Source organism: Pinus tabuliformis, chromosome 9, assembly GCF_031772625.1.
Source record: "Pinus tabuliformis cultivar Carrire ecotype Pingquan chromosome 9, CPIR1, whole genome shotgun sequence".
Taxonomy (NCBI): Eukaryota; Viridiplantae; Streptophyta; class Pinopsida; order Pinales; family Pinaceae; genus Pinus; species Pinus tabuliformis.
Genome location: NC_142307.1, coordinates 624812788 through 624825137, shown reverse-complemented (window position 1 = coordinate 624825137; position 12350 = coordinate 624812788). Strand labels below are relative to the sequence as shown.

The window sequence follows — 12350 nt, the reverse complement described above, 5'->3', positions numbered from 1 at the left end:
GCCAAAGTGCAACACTTTGATGAATGAAAGTTGCTGCTAGCCTGGCAGATTGGAGCTCGGGTATTGGCCAGCACAGAGGAGAAGATTGGATCAACCCAAGTACAACGTGCAGAAGGACGTGCAACAGTGTTAGCGGGCAGTCCTCTTGAAGTCTCAATGTATTGTGGCCTTGATGGACTAAGGCACTACTAGTGAGTAGAATGGGTGCGACAGATCGACATGACAAGATATGACAAGAAGTGCTGCAACCAAGTTTGTCATTGTATCTTGTAACATGGACTGTTGTATTTATCAGTTTTGATTATTATAACGAAGATTGGTGATTGTACATTATTGTACAATTTTGTTTAAAACTTTGTATATTGTGCATGTATGATTTACTGCTTTAGAATTTTCCACCGTGCAAATTAGTTTAGGGTTGAAACTCTTGGTTTGGTAGCGTCAGTGATTTAAGACTAACGTAGACCCGAGGTCACAGAATTTCAACATAGTGAACCATGGCTACACTCATCTCCAAAACTGCGCAGTAGCTGTCCAGCCTGCCTGCCTGAAGAAATTGCACAGACATGAGGGACTAGCACCCTGTGGCTATCACTACACTGTTTCTGGACATTGCACAATTTTTTTAAGCAATCCCCCTGCTGGCCTGCACTCCACTCCTAAAAATTGTGTAGTTTTCATTGGCAGTCCACCTTTTTCCTGGCACCCCGCTCAACCCAAAAACTGTGCAGTCATGTCCTTCTTGATTGCCTACCAGAAATGCACAGTTCTGATCAGCAAGCTCCCACAGCCCGATCCCGACTAGTGCCTCCTGCTGTCGGCACTGCCTTCCCTGAAAAAACTTTGCAATTCTACCTCCTAGCCGAGCCAGATCCCGCAGATATCACTATTGTTCTGGACTGCTCAACCCAGCCTCTTTGTGACCTTTGTGCAGTTTTTCTCGACAGTACCCTAGAGCCTCGCATCCCGGCCTGAAATGTGCTCTGCGCAGTTTTAGAGCCTTGTCCTCTCTCCCGGTCACTTGCACCTAGAAACGAAAGATGATGCATCATGGTAGACTAGGGGATTTCTGGATTTGATGTTGTCTCGTCATGAGTGATTGCAGAAACAGGTACATGAATGAGACATGGTGCGACGACGAACGAGATGAACAAGGAGCGCATGTTAGGAGACTTGTTCGCAGATGGATGAACACATGAAGCATACCAAGTACGAGCAAAGGGGACACATGCACATGTAACATCAAGCGAACACCAAGACCATTGAAGACTCCTCACACCTTGTCACATGGAGGTGAAACTATGATACACCAAGAGCACACTCACTACTCAGCAGCACAACAACTTATCATGGACACCAGCATCAACGTGTACATACCAACAATGTCATGTCGAGTCATGTCATGAGTCATCTTGGCCACATCACTACTATGGGCCATACGTGTTGTAATCAATGTAATGTAATGTGGAAGTCCAAGAGACCCACATATGAAGTTGAAGAGTCATGTAAGTCAAACAGTCATGAGGGAAGTTGAAGAGTCACAAGGGTCAAGTTCACCCTTGGCTATATATATCGCTCATTTGTACGTGCAAAGTGACTTTTCACCTTGGCTCCTCCCACATAGCCTTGAGAGTTTGTAGTCTTTTCTTTGAGGAGAGAGTAGTGGCTCCAACACCCCACTACTAGGGTTAGTAATGTATGGTGTACGAACGTGTCTTGGAACTTTTGCTTAATTCAGAAGCCTGTTAACAGGCCAACACGTTTTCACACATGTATTGTATTCGTTTGTAAGACTATTCTTTGAACGCTTGTAATGCATGTTGCTTTAACCTGTACTAAGATACTTGAACTATCTCGGTTGTTTTAGTGCATACATTGTTGGAAATGTGTTGTATTAGTTGTTATCACTATCTTGCTTGTGACTCCACTGGACACTAAACAGACTCATTCTTGTAAACTTGTTATAATGACCGTTGCACTCGTGTGGACTACTCCGTTGGGTGTTGTACGTGCTATCTGTTCACTTTGTGTTTGTGACTGTCGTGTCCGTGTGGACTACTCCGCCGGACACTAGACAAGCTCATTCTTGTAAACTTGTTATAATGACAATTGCACTCGTGTGGACTACTCCATACACTTTGTGTTTGTGATTGTCGTGTTCGTGTGGAGTCTAGACTACTCCGTCGGACACTAGACAAACTCATTCTTGTAAACTTGTTATAACGACGATCGCACTCGTGTGGACTACTCCATTGGGTGTTGTTCGTGCTATTAGTTCACTTTGCGTTTGTGATTGCCGCATCCGTGTGGACTATTGATTTTGGGGTACCATCAAATGTGCTCTAGCTCCTAAATTTTGTGGAGGGGCTAGAGTACATAAGATCTCCCATACCCAAAAATTGTTTGGAGAAATTCCACCCGGATTGTGAGTTATTAAAATAATTAATATTTTTAGTTGGATTCCTAAGTCTAAACTTAGGAAAATAAAAATATTAATAGGTATTAATAAAAATATGGGTGAGAAGCTTCTAAGAGACGAGGATCAAGTTTGTTTTAATCTTAGTCGTTGATTAGGGACTTAATCTTGGCTGTTTATTCATCAACAGGAAAAGTATAAGAGGAGGCTTGAGGGTTAGTTGGAGATACACCGAGTGATCAAATTGGTTCGATTTTTTTGGGGCGTGGTTCACTGAGAAAATCGAACTAGTGATCTGAGTTGCAATGGGGAGGGGAAGAAGTAGAGATTTGGATCAGAAAGAGTTCCGAGCCAAGTACTGGGCAAATAGGCAGTGGTAGCATCAGAGAGGCAGCGTTGAGGCCTACACAACCCAGGAAGGGGTTCACGCAGTGCTGATGCAGGCCAAGAGGGTCTCTTGCTGTGGCAATGCAGTATATTCGTCAGAAGCTCGAGATTTTGTTGGAGAAGTGAGGTTCTAAGCTGGGAGGGTTGAACAACAGTCTTCCTCCAACAAATCGATCCAACAGAAGGGGTGACGCAGTCTCCTAGAGGCAAGACGTTGGCCCAAGTAGTGATTGCGCTGGGATTTCACAGTGTTTGCTGAAGTCAGGCCACTCAGTGGATCAATTGTGACTTGGAGAACGAGGTAAACCCTTGTATGTAATTCTTGTTGCCTTAATTTATTTGAAAGGTTAGCCGGTGTGGGGCAACTTGTTGTACTCAGATTCTGCTTACTTAATGATACCAACCCTCTATCTGCTGCACTGGTTTTCCCGCATTGGGTTTTTCCGGGGATGTGTTGTCCAAAAATAACGGTGTCGCTTGTGTGTTTGTCTCATCTATTGTTTCAGTTTATGATCTGTATGTCAGTGTAGTCTGCAGTAGTGTTTTCAGCACTGTTTATAAATTAAATAACTTATTGGATGAAATAACAAGTAGAAGATCCTAAACCAATGACTGCAATAGGATTTCTGTTTGTAAAGATTCAAAAATTTTCACATGGTATCAGAGCATTGCAGATCATAGGACACTGAAGCCATTAGCTGGGAGATCTAGTGAAACTACTGCAAAAAAGCAGTTGTCCCGAGTGACAGCATTGTTTCAGAGCCATAGGAGCAGTTGAAGGAGTTACACAGAGGCTCACATAGTGCATGCGTCAACACTCTGAGCCAGTGGAGGGTGATGTAGTACTCTAGCGGAGCTCACGCAGTGATTGCGTCAGCTCTCTAGGCTAGCGCAGAGCCTAAGAGGTTCAGGTCAGTCAGTTGTCGGGGTAGGAGAAGCAGTGCAGATTCGATCTGTGGTGCTGGTGGGACGTTGTTGCTGTTGGTGCAGAACAATGTTTGAGGAGACAAAGCCGAGGTAGAGGGAGTCACTACCTTAGCTTATTTCTTACCAAAGAAATCTAGATCCGGGTTTCTGAGCAGCAGCAAAGGAGGATCGAAGAGTGGTGATTCGACATTTGGCGAAAGGATTTCCGTTAAGGAAATCAGGACTCAGAGGAAGTCGTCTAGAGGGAACTTGTTCCTTAGAGGATTTCTAGCACCAAAGAAACCAAATCCGAGTTTCGCTGGGGCAGCAGTGAAAGAGGGAGAAGAGAACCTGTTCAACATTCATTTGAGCAAAGATGACAGTTAATGGACTAAGGGATCAGGACAGATTGGATGGAGCATCTAACTTTGTCATCTGGAAGGCCAGGATCTTGGAAGTCTTGGACAAGAATCGCATCAAGGATTATGCCTTGAAGGTGGTTGTTGTTCCAGTTGATGCTGATCCTTTCAAGAAATACGAGGAGGCTTAAGCGAAGACGAACTGCATGATCCTGGACGGGGTCAAGGATCATGTGATCACACATATTGCTGAAAATGAAACAAGGAGGGAAATGTGGGAGGCCTTGACCACCTTGTATGAGGGAACATCCGTCCAACGGAAGATGTTGCTTGAGAACTAGCTGGAGACAATATCAGATGCAGAAGGGAGAAGAAATTGATACCTTCCTTCTTAGGTTGCAAGGGATTCAAGGCCAGCAGACTTCCATGGGGTCTACACTAGATCCTGATTTCATGGTCGGGACTGCCTTGAATGCAGTCATTGAAGACTGGGAGACCTTTGTCCAGAGCATGTGTGATCCCACATATTGCTGAAAAGGAAACAAGAAAGGAAATGTGGGAGGCCTTGACCACCTTGTATGAGGTAACTTCCGTCCAATGGAATATGTTGCTTGAGAGCCAACTGAGACAGTATCAAGTGCAGAAGGGAGAAGAAATCGATCCCTTCCTTCTCAAGTTGGAAGGGATTTGAGACCAACGAACTTCCGTGGGGTCTACACTAGATCCTGATTTCATGGTCAGCATTGCCCTGAATGCAGTCACTAAAGACTGGGAGACCTTTTTCTAGAGCATCTTGGGCAGGGCTTCTCTCCCCAGTTGGGAGGAGATGTGGGCAGCTCTTCGACACTCTAGACAGGGCTTCTCTCCCCAGTTGGGAGGAGATGTGGGCAGCACTTTGAAAGGAAGAGATCAGGCGGTTAACCAAGGCAGGAAGTAGCGGCAAAGGAGTCAGAGTCAAGAAGGAGGAAGAGGAGGATGCAGCTCTCGCATCAGCGGGACAGCCAGGGCAACAAAAGAGGAAAAAGAAAGACATAACCAAAGTCAGATGCTTCAGGTGTGGGGAACTAGGACATTTCGCCACTTAGTGCCCTCAGAAGAAGGGCAAGGAAGAGAAGTCTGACTCGAAGGCTGCTCCAGCGAAAGCTGACAAGGAGGATGATGATGAGGATTGTGCCATGAGTGCTCATGCACCTCTGGAGAAGAGGTGGGGTGACATAGAGTTGTAGTTGGGAGGACTACACTAGGGAAGGATCCTTGAGGTTCCCAAACTCTTGGATCATATACGGCTACAGGAGCCCTTAATGACAATAGTAGAATGACGGGAGTCAGTTGGTGCGAGAGATGATGGAGCAACAATGGCAGAGATAGAGTGCTAGAGTCTAAAGCAGTGCAATGGAGGTTGCAATAGTGTGGGAGGCATAAAGCAGATTGCAGCAACGGAGTAGCAGCAGAGGTAGCTTCAGCATCACGAGGCATCCAGGCTGACTAGCATGTTAGCTCTTTTTGGGTGGCTTTTTCAGTTTCTTACTTCTCAGCAATTGAGTTGCAGTGCAACAGTTAGCAGTGATAGTGCTATCAACAACATGAAGCAACATATTGAGAGGGAGCTGCAGTATAGATGTAGCAGTGGCAGTGGTAGTGTCATGGGTAGCAGTACAGGGTGCAATAGTGCAGTGGATGAAGGGCAATAGGCCAAGCATCAACAACACAGAGGACCGATGTCGTGGATCAGTGTGATGCTTCTAGTTGGAAGTATTGCAAGAGCACATTCCTCGCTAAGAGGGAGTGTTGATTTTGGGGTAGCATTAGATGTGCTCTAGCTCCAAAATTTTGTGGAGGGGCTAGAATGCATAACATCTCCAAGACCCATAAATCGTTTGGAGAAATTTCACACGGATTGTAAGTTATTAAAATAATTAATATTTTTAATGGGGTTCCTAAGTCTAAACTTAGGAAAATAAAATATTAATGGGTATTAATAAAAATATGGGTGAGAAGCTTCTAAGAGATGAGGATCAAGTTTGTTTTAATCTTAGCTGTTGATTAGGGACTGAATTTCGGTCGTTGATTCATCAACGGGAAAAATAAAGTATAAGAGGAGGCTCGAGGGTCAGTTCCGAGCCAAAGAGTACCAGGCAGAGAGGCAGCAGTAGCATCAGAGAGGCAGCGTAGAGGCCTATGTAGCCTAGGAAGGGGCTCACGCAGTGTTGACGGATGCCGAGAGGGTCTCTTGCAGTGGCAATGCAGGATATTCGTCAGAAGCTCAAGATTTTCCTGGAGAAGCAAGGTTTTAAGCTGGGAGGGATGAAAAATAGTCTTCCTCCAACAATTCTATCCAGTAGAAGGGGTGACGCAGTCTCCTAGAGGCAAGACACTGGCCCAAGCAGTGATTGCGCTGGGATTTTGCAGTGTTTTCCAGAGTCAAGCCACTCAGTGGATCAGTTGTGACTTGGAGAACGAGGTAAACCCTCGTATGTATTTCTCGTTGCCGTAATTTATCTGAAAGGTTAGCCAGTGTGAGAGGCAACCTATTGTACTCAGATTTTGCTTGCTTAATAATACCAACCCTCTATCTGCTGCACTAGTTTTCCCACATTGGGTTTTTTCTGGGATGTGTTGTGCAAAAATAACAATGTCCCTTGTGTTTTTGTCTCATCTGTTGTTTCAGTTCATGATCTGTATGTCAGTGTAGTCTGCAGTAGTGTTTCCATCACTGTTTATAAATTAAATAACTTGTTGGATGAAATAACAAGTAGGAGATGCTAAACCAATGACTGCAGTAGGATTTCTGTTTGTAAAGATTTAGAAATTTTCACATGGACTACTCCGCCGGAAGCTACACAGATCCTGTTGTGTTGTGCATCTCTACCTGAGGTGGGACTATTCCTTCTTGACTTGAGAGTCACTCTCACCCTTTCCCTCTGCAGTGAAAGAACTTAGACATGAGTTACACTTAGCACTTACCAGGCACATGAACCTCGTTGTTATGTGTTGACAAGCAAAAGCTCTGGCATATCTTTAAGATAGTTGCAACTGGGCCATCATACTAGATGGGACTCCTACACCAAACGGTGTGAGGTCTAGTTGGGACTTCATATCGGGGAGATCCCTGAATTTTGGCGGGTCCAACACCGTCAACATTTCTGGTGCTAGAAGGAGGGCCGCCAATAGTTTATGGCTGAATGTCCTCTCAACCCCACTCATCAATCATCTGGTCAAGGCAGTAATTCGCACTGCCTCTCACCTACACATAACTCTAAAGTTGGCCAATCCTCACCTCCCAGACGTGAACATGAAATTTCATATCAGCACCTTCGCTTTGTCCATCCCATCACCCGTCAATTTTCCAAAGAAGTCGAACTGATCACAGGAATACAAGGTCTTCCATACGCATCAAGGAAGCCAAAGACCACTCACCCAAGAGTTGTTGTCTCATCAATGGAAGAAGCAGTTCTTGCTACTCTCAAAGGTCTGGCAGAAGCTGTTAGGAACGAAGAAGAACCTCGAGCCTTCTGACGGGGAGAAGAGGACACCCTCGTGATCTTGGGCTCAAGCTCTGGTATAGGAGGTGGAGGGGAAGGCAACAGAGGAGTTGGAGGCAAAGATGAACCAACTGACTCAGAGGCAGAACCATCATATTCTGAAGAAGAGGAGGAGGATGAAGAAGAGGAAGACATGGCTGATCAAAACTTGGAATGGATAACTCAGGGACCATTGGCTCTCCCGGTTGCTTTGTGCAAGATGCCAAAGCGTTCGGAGAGGATGTTGACAAAGTTTGACCCTATCAGGACTGTGAAGGTAGAAGACCACTTAGACACATTCTACCTACATTTGCACACACTCGAGATACGTTACGACGACGTTGCATGCAGATTGTTTTCGTGTACCTTGGATGGCCGAGCAACAGTATGGTATACAACCTTCCTATTAACTCCATCCAGAACTGGGGTATGTTCAAGAGAATGTTTTTGGAAAAAAATTGTTGATGACAAGATCCCTGCCATGTTGCTCAAAGAGTTAGGTAGTCTCAAGATGGAGTCGAAAGAGAAAGTGAAGGACTTTAACCATAGGTTTTTACGCATTATGAACAAGTTTGCAGCAGACACAAAACCTCGTGACTCCATCACTATCGACTATTACATGTTTACGCTGTCGATGAACATTGCGTTGTTCGTCAAGTGAGCTGCAAAACCAATGTTACTTGAAAATTATGAAGAGGCGATTGTTGTGGAAAAGGACTTACGCACGATTGGGGTCATGAAGGATGATGAACCAACAAAGGACTCCAAAGATGCAAGCAGGAGGCCCCAGGCTGCTGCGAGTAAGGGGAAAGACAAGGAAGCAAGTGACATTGAAACCCTTACTCGTCTTGTCAAGACCTTGAAAACAAAAGTGTCTGAATTGAAGCAACTAACGATTGAGACATTTGCTAGTAGCCGACCTCCCAGACAACCAAAGAGGAGCATGTCATTAGGCAGCAGTAGCTACCTAGCTAAAACTGTGTAGAGCTCCAACTTAGTGTTCCAAACGGAAATGTGCGCAAACCCCGATTTTTGCTCATTCCATAAAGACCATCACTTGGAAAGGACTCGTCCGAATTGGAACTGAGTTGTGGAATCGATGTACAATGGTATGAGAAACATGGGAAACAATGTGCAATGTCAGATAGAGGATGAAGATAATGAAGAGGATGCTGCATCTAATGAAGCACCAAGTATTGGGTAGGTGATCAACATGTATCAATGTGTGCGCACACTAAGTCACCAGGTTCGAGTTCGAGTTCGAGTTCGAGGACCATGAAATTCGAATAAAGTTCGGCAACTCAAATTTTGTCGATAAAATTCGACATATAGAAATTCGAAAAAAAAAATGTATATTAAAGATAGATATATCATATGCATATGAGAAATGGTATGGCAACTTCAAATGCATTTAATATAGCTGTTTCTGTTCTGTTTTAGAAGAAACTTATAGTATCAGTGATCATAGATGAACAATAATGACAAAAAGAGAACACAACTAGCCAGGGTTACCTTAGTGTTACCCTGATATATCAAAACAATAATCAAAACACTAACAGCAAAACAGTACAGCAGCCAACTTGTAAGTTTGTAACAGCGAAACAGTAACAGCAAAAGAGAATTCCCTGATATTACAATTTACAGTAACAGCAAAACAGTACATGTACAAAACTAGCCAGCTTGTGATATTTGTTGAAGTGTTGAATCACAATTAGAAAGTTTACAATTTTGAAACATAGGAATCCTCAAGGCATGAAAAACAAGCATAGATTCTAGAAAATATCCCAAAAAAATTAAAACATGATTATAAGAAATCCTGTAGGCTGTAACTTTGTAAGCAACCATTCATAACTATTTTTTAAAGATAGATTGGCATAAAAAAATATACAAAAACAACAAATATATGCTAACTTCTAAGATATTTAATTAATGAACAACAATATATATTCTTTTGGCAGTTCAATGAAAAACTCTGCATTATAATTTATAAGATAAAAAGACAGTTTAAACTTTAAACTTTAAAGTAGCAGGCTGCAGCTAGCTTGGCAGTTTTAGGCTCTAGCAAATTGTTCATGCAAAAACTAAACTAGAAATCTAAAACAGGAACACAAGTTTTATTCTTGACGTTCCTGTTGCCCACTTGTTATATCAAAAAGTTCTATGTCATCAAGAGCAGTATGAGATGTGAATCCGCTAGATGCTTCAGCACCAGATTCATCAGCGAATTCCCTGTCAGCGTTTATGTCACTATCAATGTACAAATCAGCATCATCCATTGTTGCATTTGGAACAGGATCGATCCACGAAGTAGAAGAATTGGATGACTCTTTAGCCACATTCTTCAATGCCAACTGCAAATTACTACGAACATAAACAAGATCTTCTAATTTTTGAGATGACAGTCTATTTCTTTTTTTGGAATGAATGTGGTCAAAGGAACTCCAATTCCTTTCACATGCTGATGCACTTGTTCCTTGGCTTAAGATACGAATTGCAAAATTTTGTAATTCTGGTGCCCCTGAACCATAAAATTCCCACCATAGTGCTGGATCACTTCTGCTCCTATCATACTTTGTTGATACTGTTCCAAATAATCCTTCTTCTAACCTGTATGCTCTCAAGTTGAAAGTCTCAATCAGTTCATATACAACAAGATTCATATAATTGCAAGACATTAACAACAAGATTCATATAATTGCATGCAAAGGAATATAATTGCAAGACATTTACCTGTATGCTCTCAACTGACTTCTGATCAAACCTGCAATCTCTGGATCTGGATTTAGCTTCTCAATAGATTGGATAAGTCCATTCATGATTTCTTCGTCCCTATGTCTTTGTAACCCAAACAATCTAGGGTCCAAATCGCATGCTGCTGCGTGTAATGGACTATGCATCATCTTCCATCTATGATCAATTAAATCCCATATCTCCTTGTAATCAGCTTCCACATTTATCAAAAGCAGTTGCAATGGCCTCTTTGCAATGATCAAGGCTTTCATAAACAAAACCCATACAAGGTTTGTCACCATCAACCATGCGAAGCACATTAACAATTGGGCCACAAATTTTTAAAACCTTGTTTGCATTTTCCCAAAAGCCATTATTGAGCACTATTTGTTCAACATTTTTCCCCTTAGTTTCTTTTGAGAGAGTAGATCTCTCCCACTCAGTGCTGCAAAAAATAGCTCTTAGGCTCGCTTTTTCCTCAACAACTCTTTTCAGAGTAATATAAAAAGTGGCAAACCTTGTATCACAAGGCCTCAACAACTCTTTTGATGCATTCTCCCTGTATATGCTCAAAGTGAGACGATGGTTGATGATGAAGTTTGAAATTGATTTGGCTCTTCGGATTGTTTCATTGACCCAAGGAAATTTGGCTAAGTCATGCAACATTAAATCCAAGCAATGAGCTGCACAAGGGGTCCAATAAATCTGCCCATATTTTTCCATAATCAGCTTCCCTGCACCAACACAATTTGATGCATTATCTGTAACAACATGGACAACATTTTCCACCCCAACTTCTTGAATCGCTTCATCCAAAATTCCAAAAATGAATTCTGATGTCTTCACTTGATCCATTGCATTCACTGCCTTCAAGAAAACTACCCCTTGAGGACAATAAACAAGCACATTGATCAATGGGCGATGACACAAATCTGACCAACCATCACTCAAAATTGTGCATCCTGTAAGCTTCCAGGACTCTTTAATATCAGCCAACTTTCCTGTCACTCTGTCTTTCGCTCTCTTTAGCAAAGTTGTCGTTAAAGCTTCAGATCCAGGAGGAACATAGCCCTTCCCAAAATCAATGGCCTTTTTAATTACATTTTTAAAATATGGACTCCTCGCCACATTAAAGGGAATTGCACATGCATAAAAATACTCAGCAACAGCGTCATCAACTTCCTGTTTCTCAACAGGTTTCCAGAATTGATTTAATGTTTTCGGCCCACCTGTTTTTGCTTGAGGAGCTGTAGAACTAGATCCACCAATGTTTGAAACTGAATTAATGGTGTTGGAGGAAGACATGGCAATCTCCCTCTCAATTCGCTGCCTCTTATTCACCCTTTTCTGCCTTTGCATCTGTGAACTGGAATGGTCTTTCTCCACTTTGGCTTTTTGTTCATCAGTGATCTTAGTGCAGGCTTCAACACCACCTCCACTTCCATTGCTAATACCGAGAAGGTGATCCACTGCTCTAGTCAAAGTGCCCTTGAAATTATGTCCACACAGTTGACATGAAAGATTAAAACCATCTTTTTGGATAAAATTCCAAGCTACAGCAGTTGATTTTGGGGGTGCCATTGGAATTTAGAAGTCTGAAATGTCTGACACTTCAATGTCTGAAATGCCTGCAATTTTTTTTGAAATTACATTTTCGTTAGTCATGTAAACTTGTAAAGCAAATGTTCATGATCATCCAACGAAGAGTAAGCAAGCCAGAATTTTTCAAAGAATAACAGTCTTCTCTCATTGAAAATTGTCATCTGGAAAATTATTTAAGGATAAATTGTTATAATTTATAAACTGTTATAAATTATTTAAGGATAAATTTTCCAGATGAAAGATCTGATAAAGAGCTGATAACAGTTTTCAAAGAATAACAGTCTTTATTATTTAAGGATTGCCTAACTTATTGACAACAAATTTGAGGGTAGTAAGGAGGTTTTGGGTAGTTCTGAATAAAGAAAATTGTCTTCAACACAGTCAAACCAGGCTTCAGCCTTCAACACAGTGAGAACATAATTAGAGCCT

The 12350-nt window shown here is 42.4% G+C and overlaps 1 protein-coding gene across 1 annotated transcript; it reads right to left on the bottom strand.

Annotated features, from left to right (window-relative positions):
• Positions 1-9703: 9703 nt before the first annotated feature.
• Positions 9704-11900, bottom strand: LOC149150160 (uncharacterized). Its single transcript, XM_089442717.1, has 4 exons — positions 11060-11900; positions 10320-10584; positions 10049-10196; positions 9704-9940 (listed from the first exon to the last, which is right to left on the bottom strand). The coding sequence occupies exons 1-4, from the start codon at positions 11898-11900 to the stop codon at positions 9704-9706; spliced, it is 1491 nt and encodes a 496-aa protein (XP_089298843.1).
• Between the last annotated feature and the right edge of the window lie 450 nt (positions 11901-12350).

Coding starts and splice junctions, on each gene's coding strand:
- LOC149150160 (XM_089442717.1), bottom strand. CDS start 11,900: ATGGCACCCCCAAAATCAACTGCTGTAGCTTGGAATTTTATCCAAAAA. Junction 10,585..11,059: donor TAATGCATCAAATTGTGTTG/GTGCAGGGAAGC, acceptor TGTTTATGAAAG/CCTTGATCATTGCAAAGAGG. Junction 10,197..10,319: donor AGTCAGTTGAGAGCATACAG/GTAAATGTCTTG, acceptor GAGAGCATACAG/GTTAGAAGAAGGATTATTTG.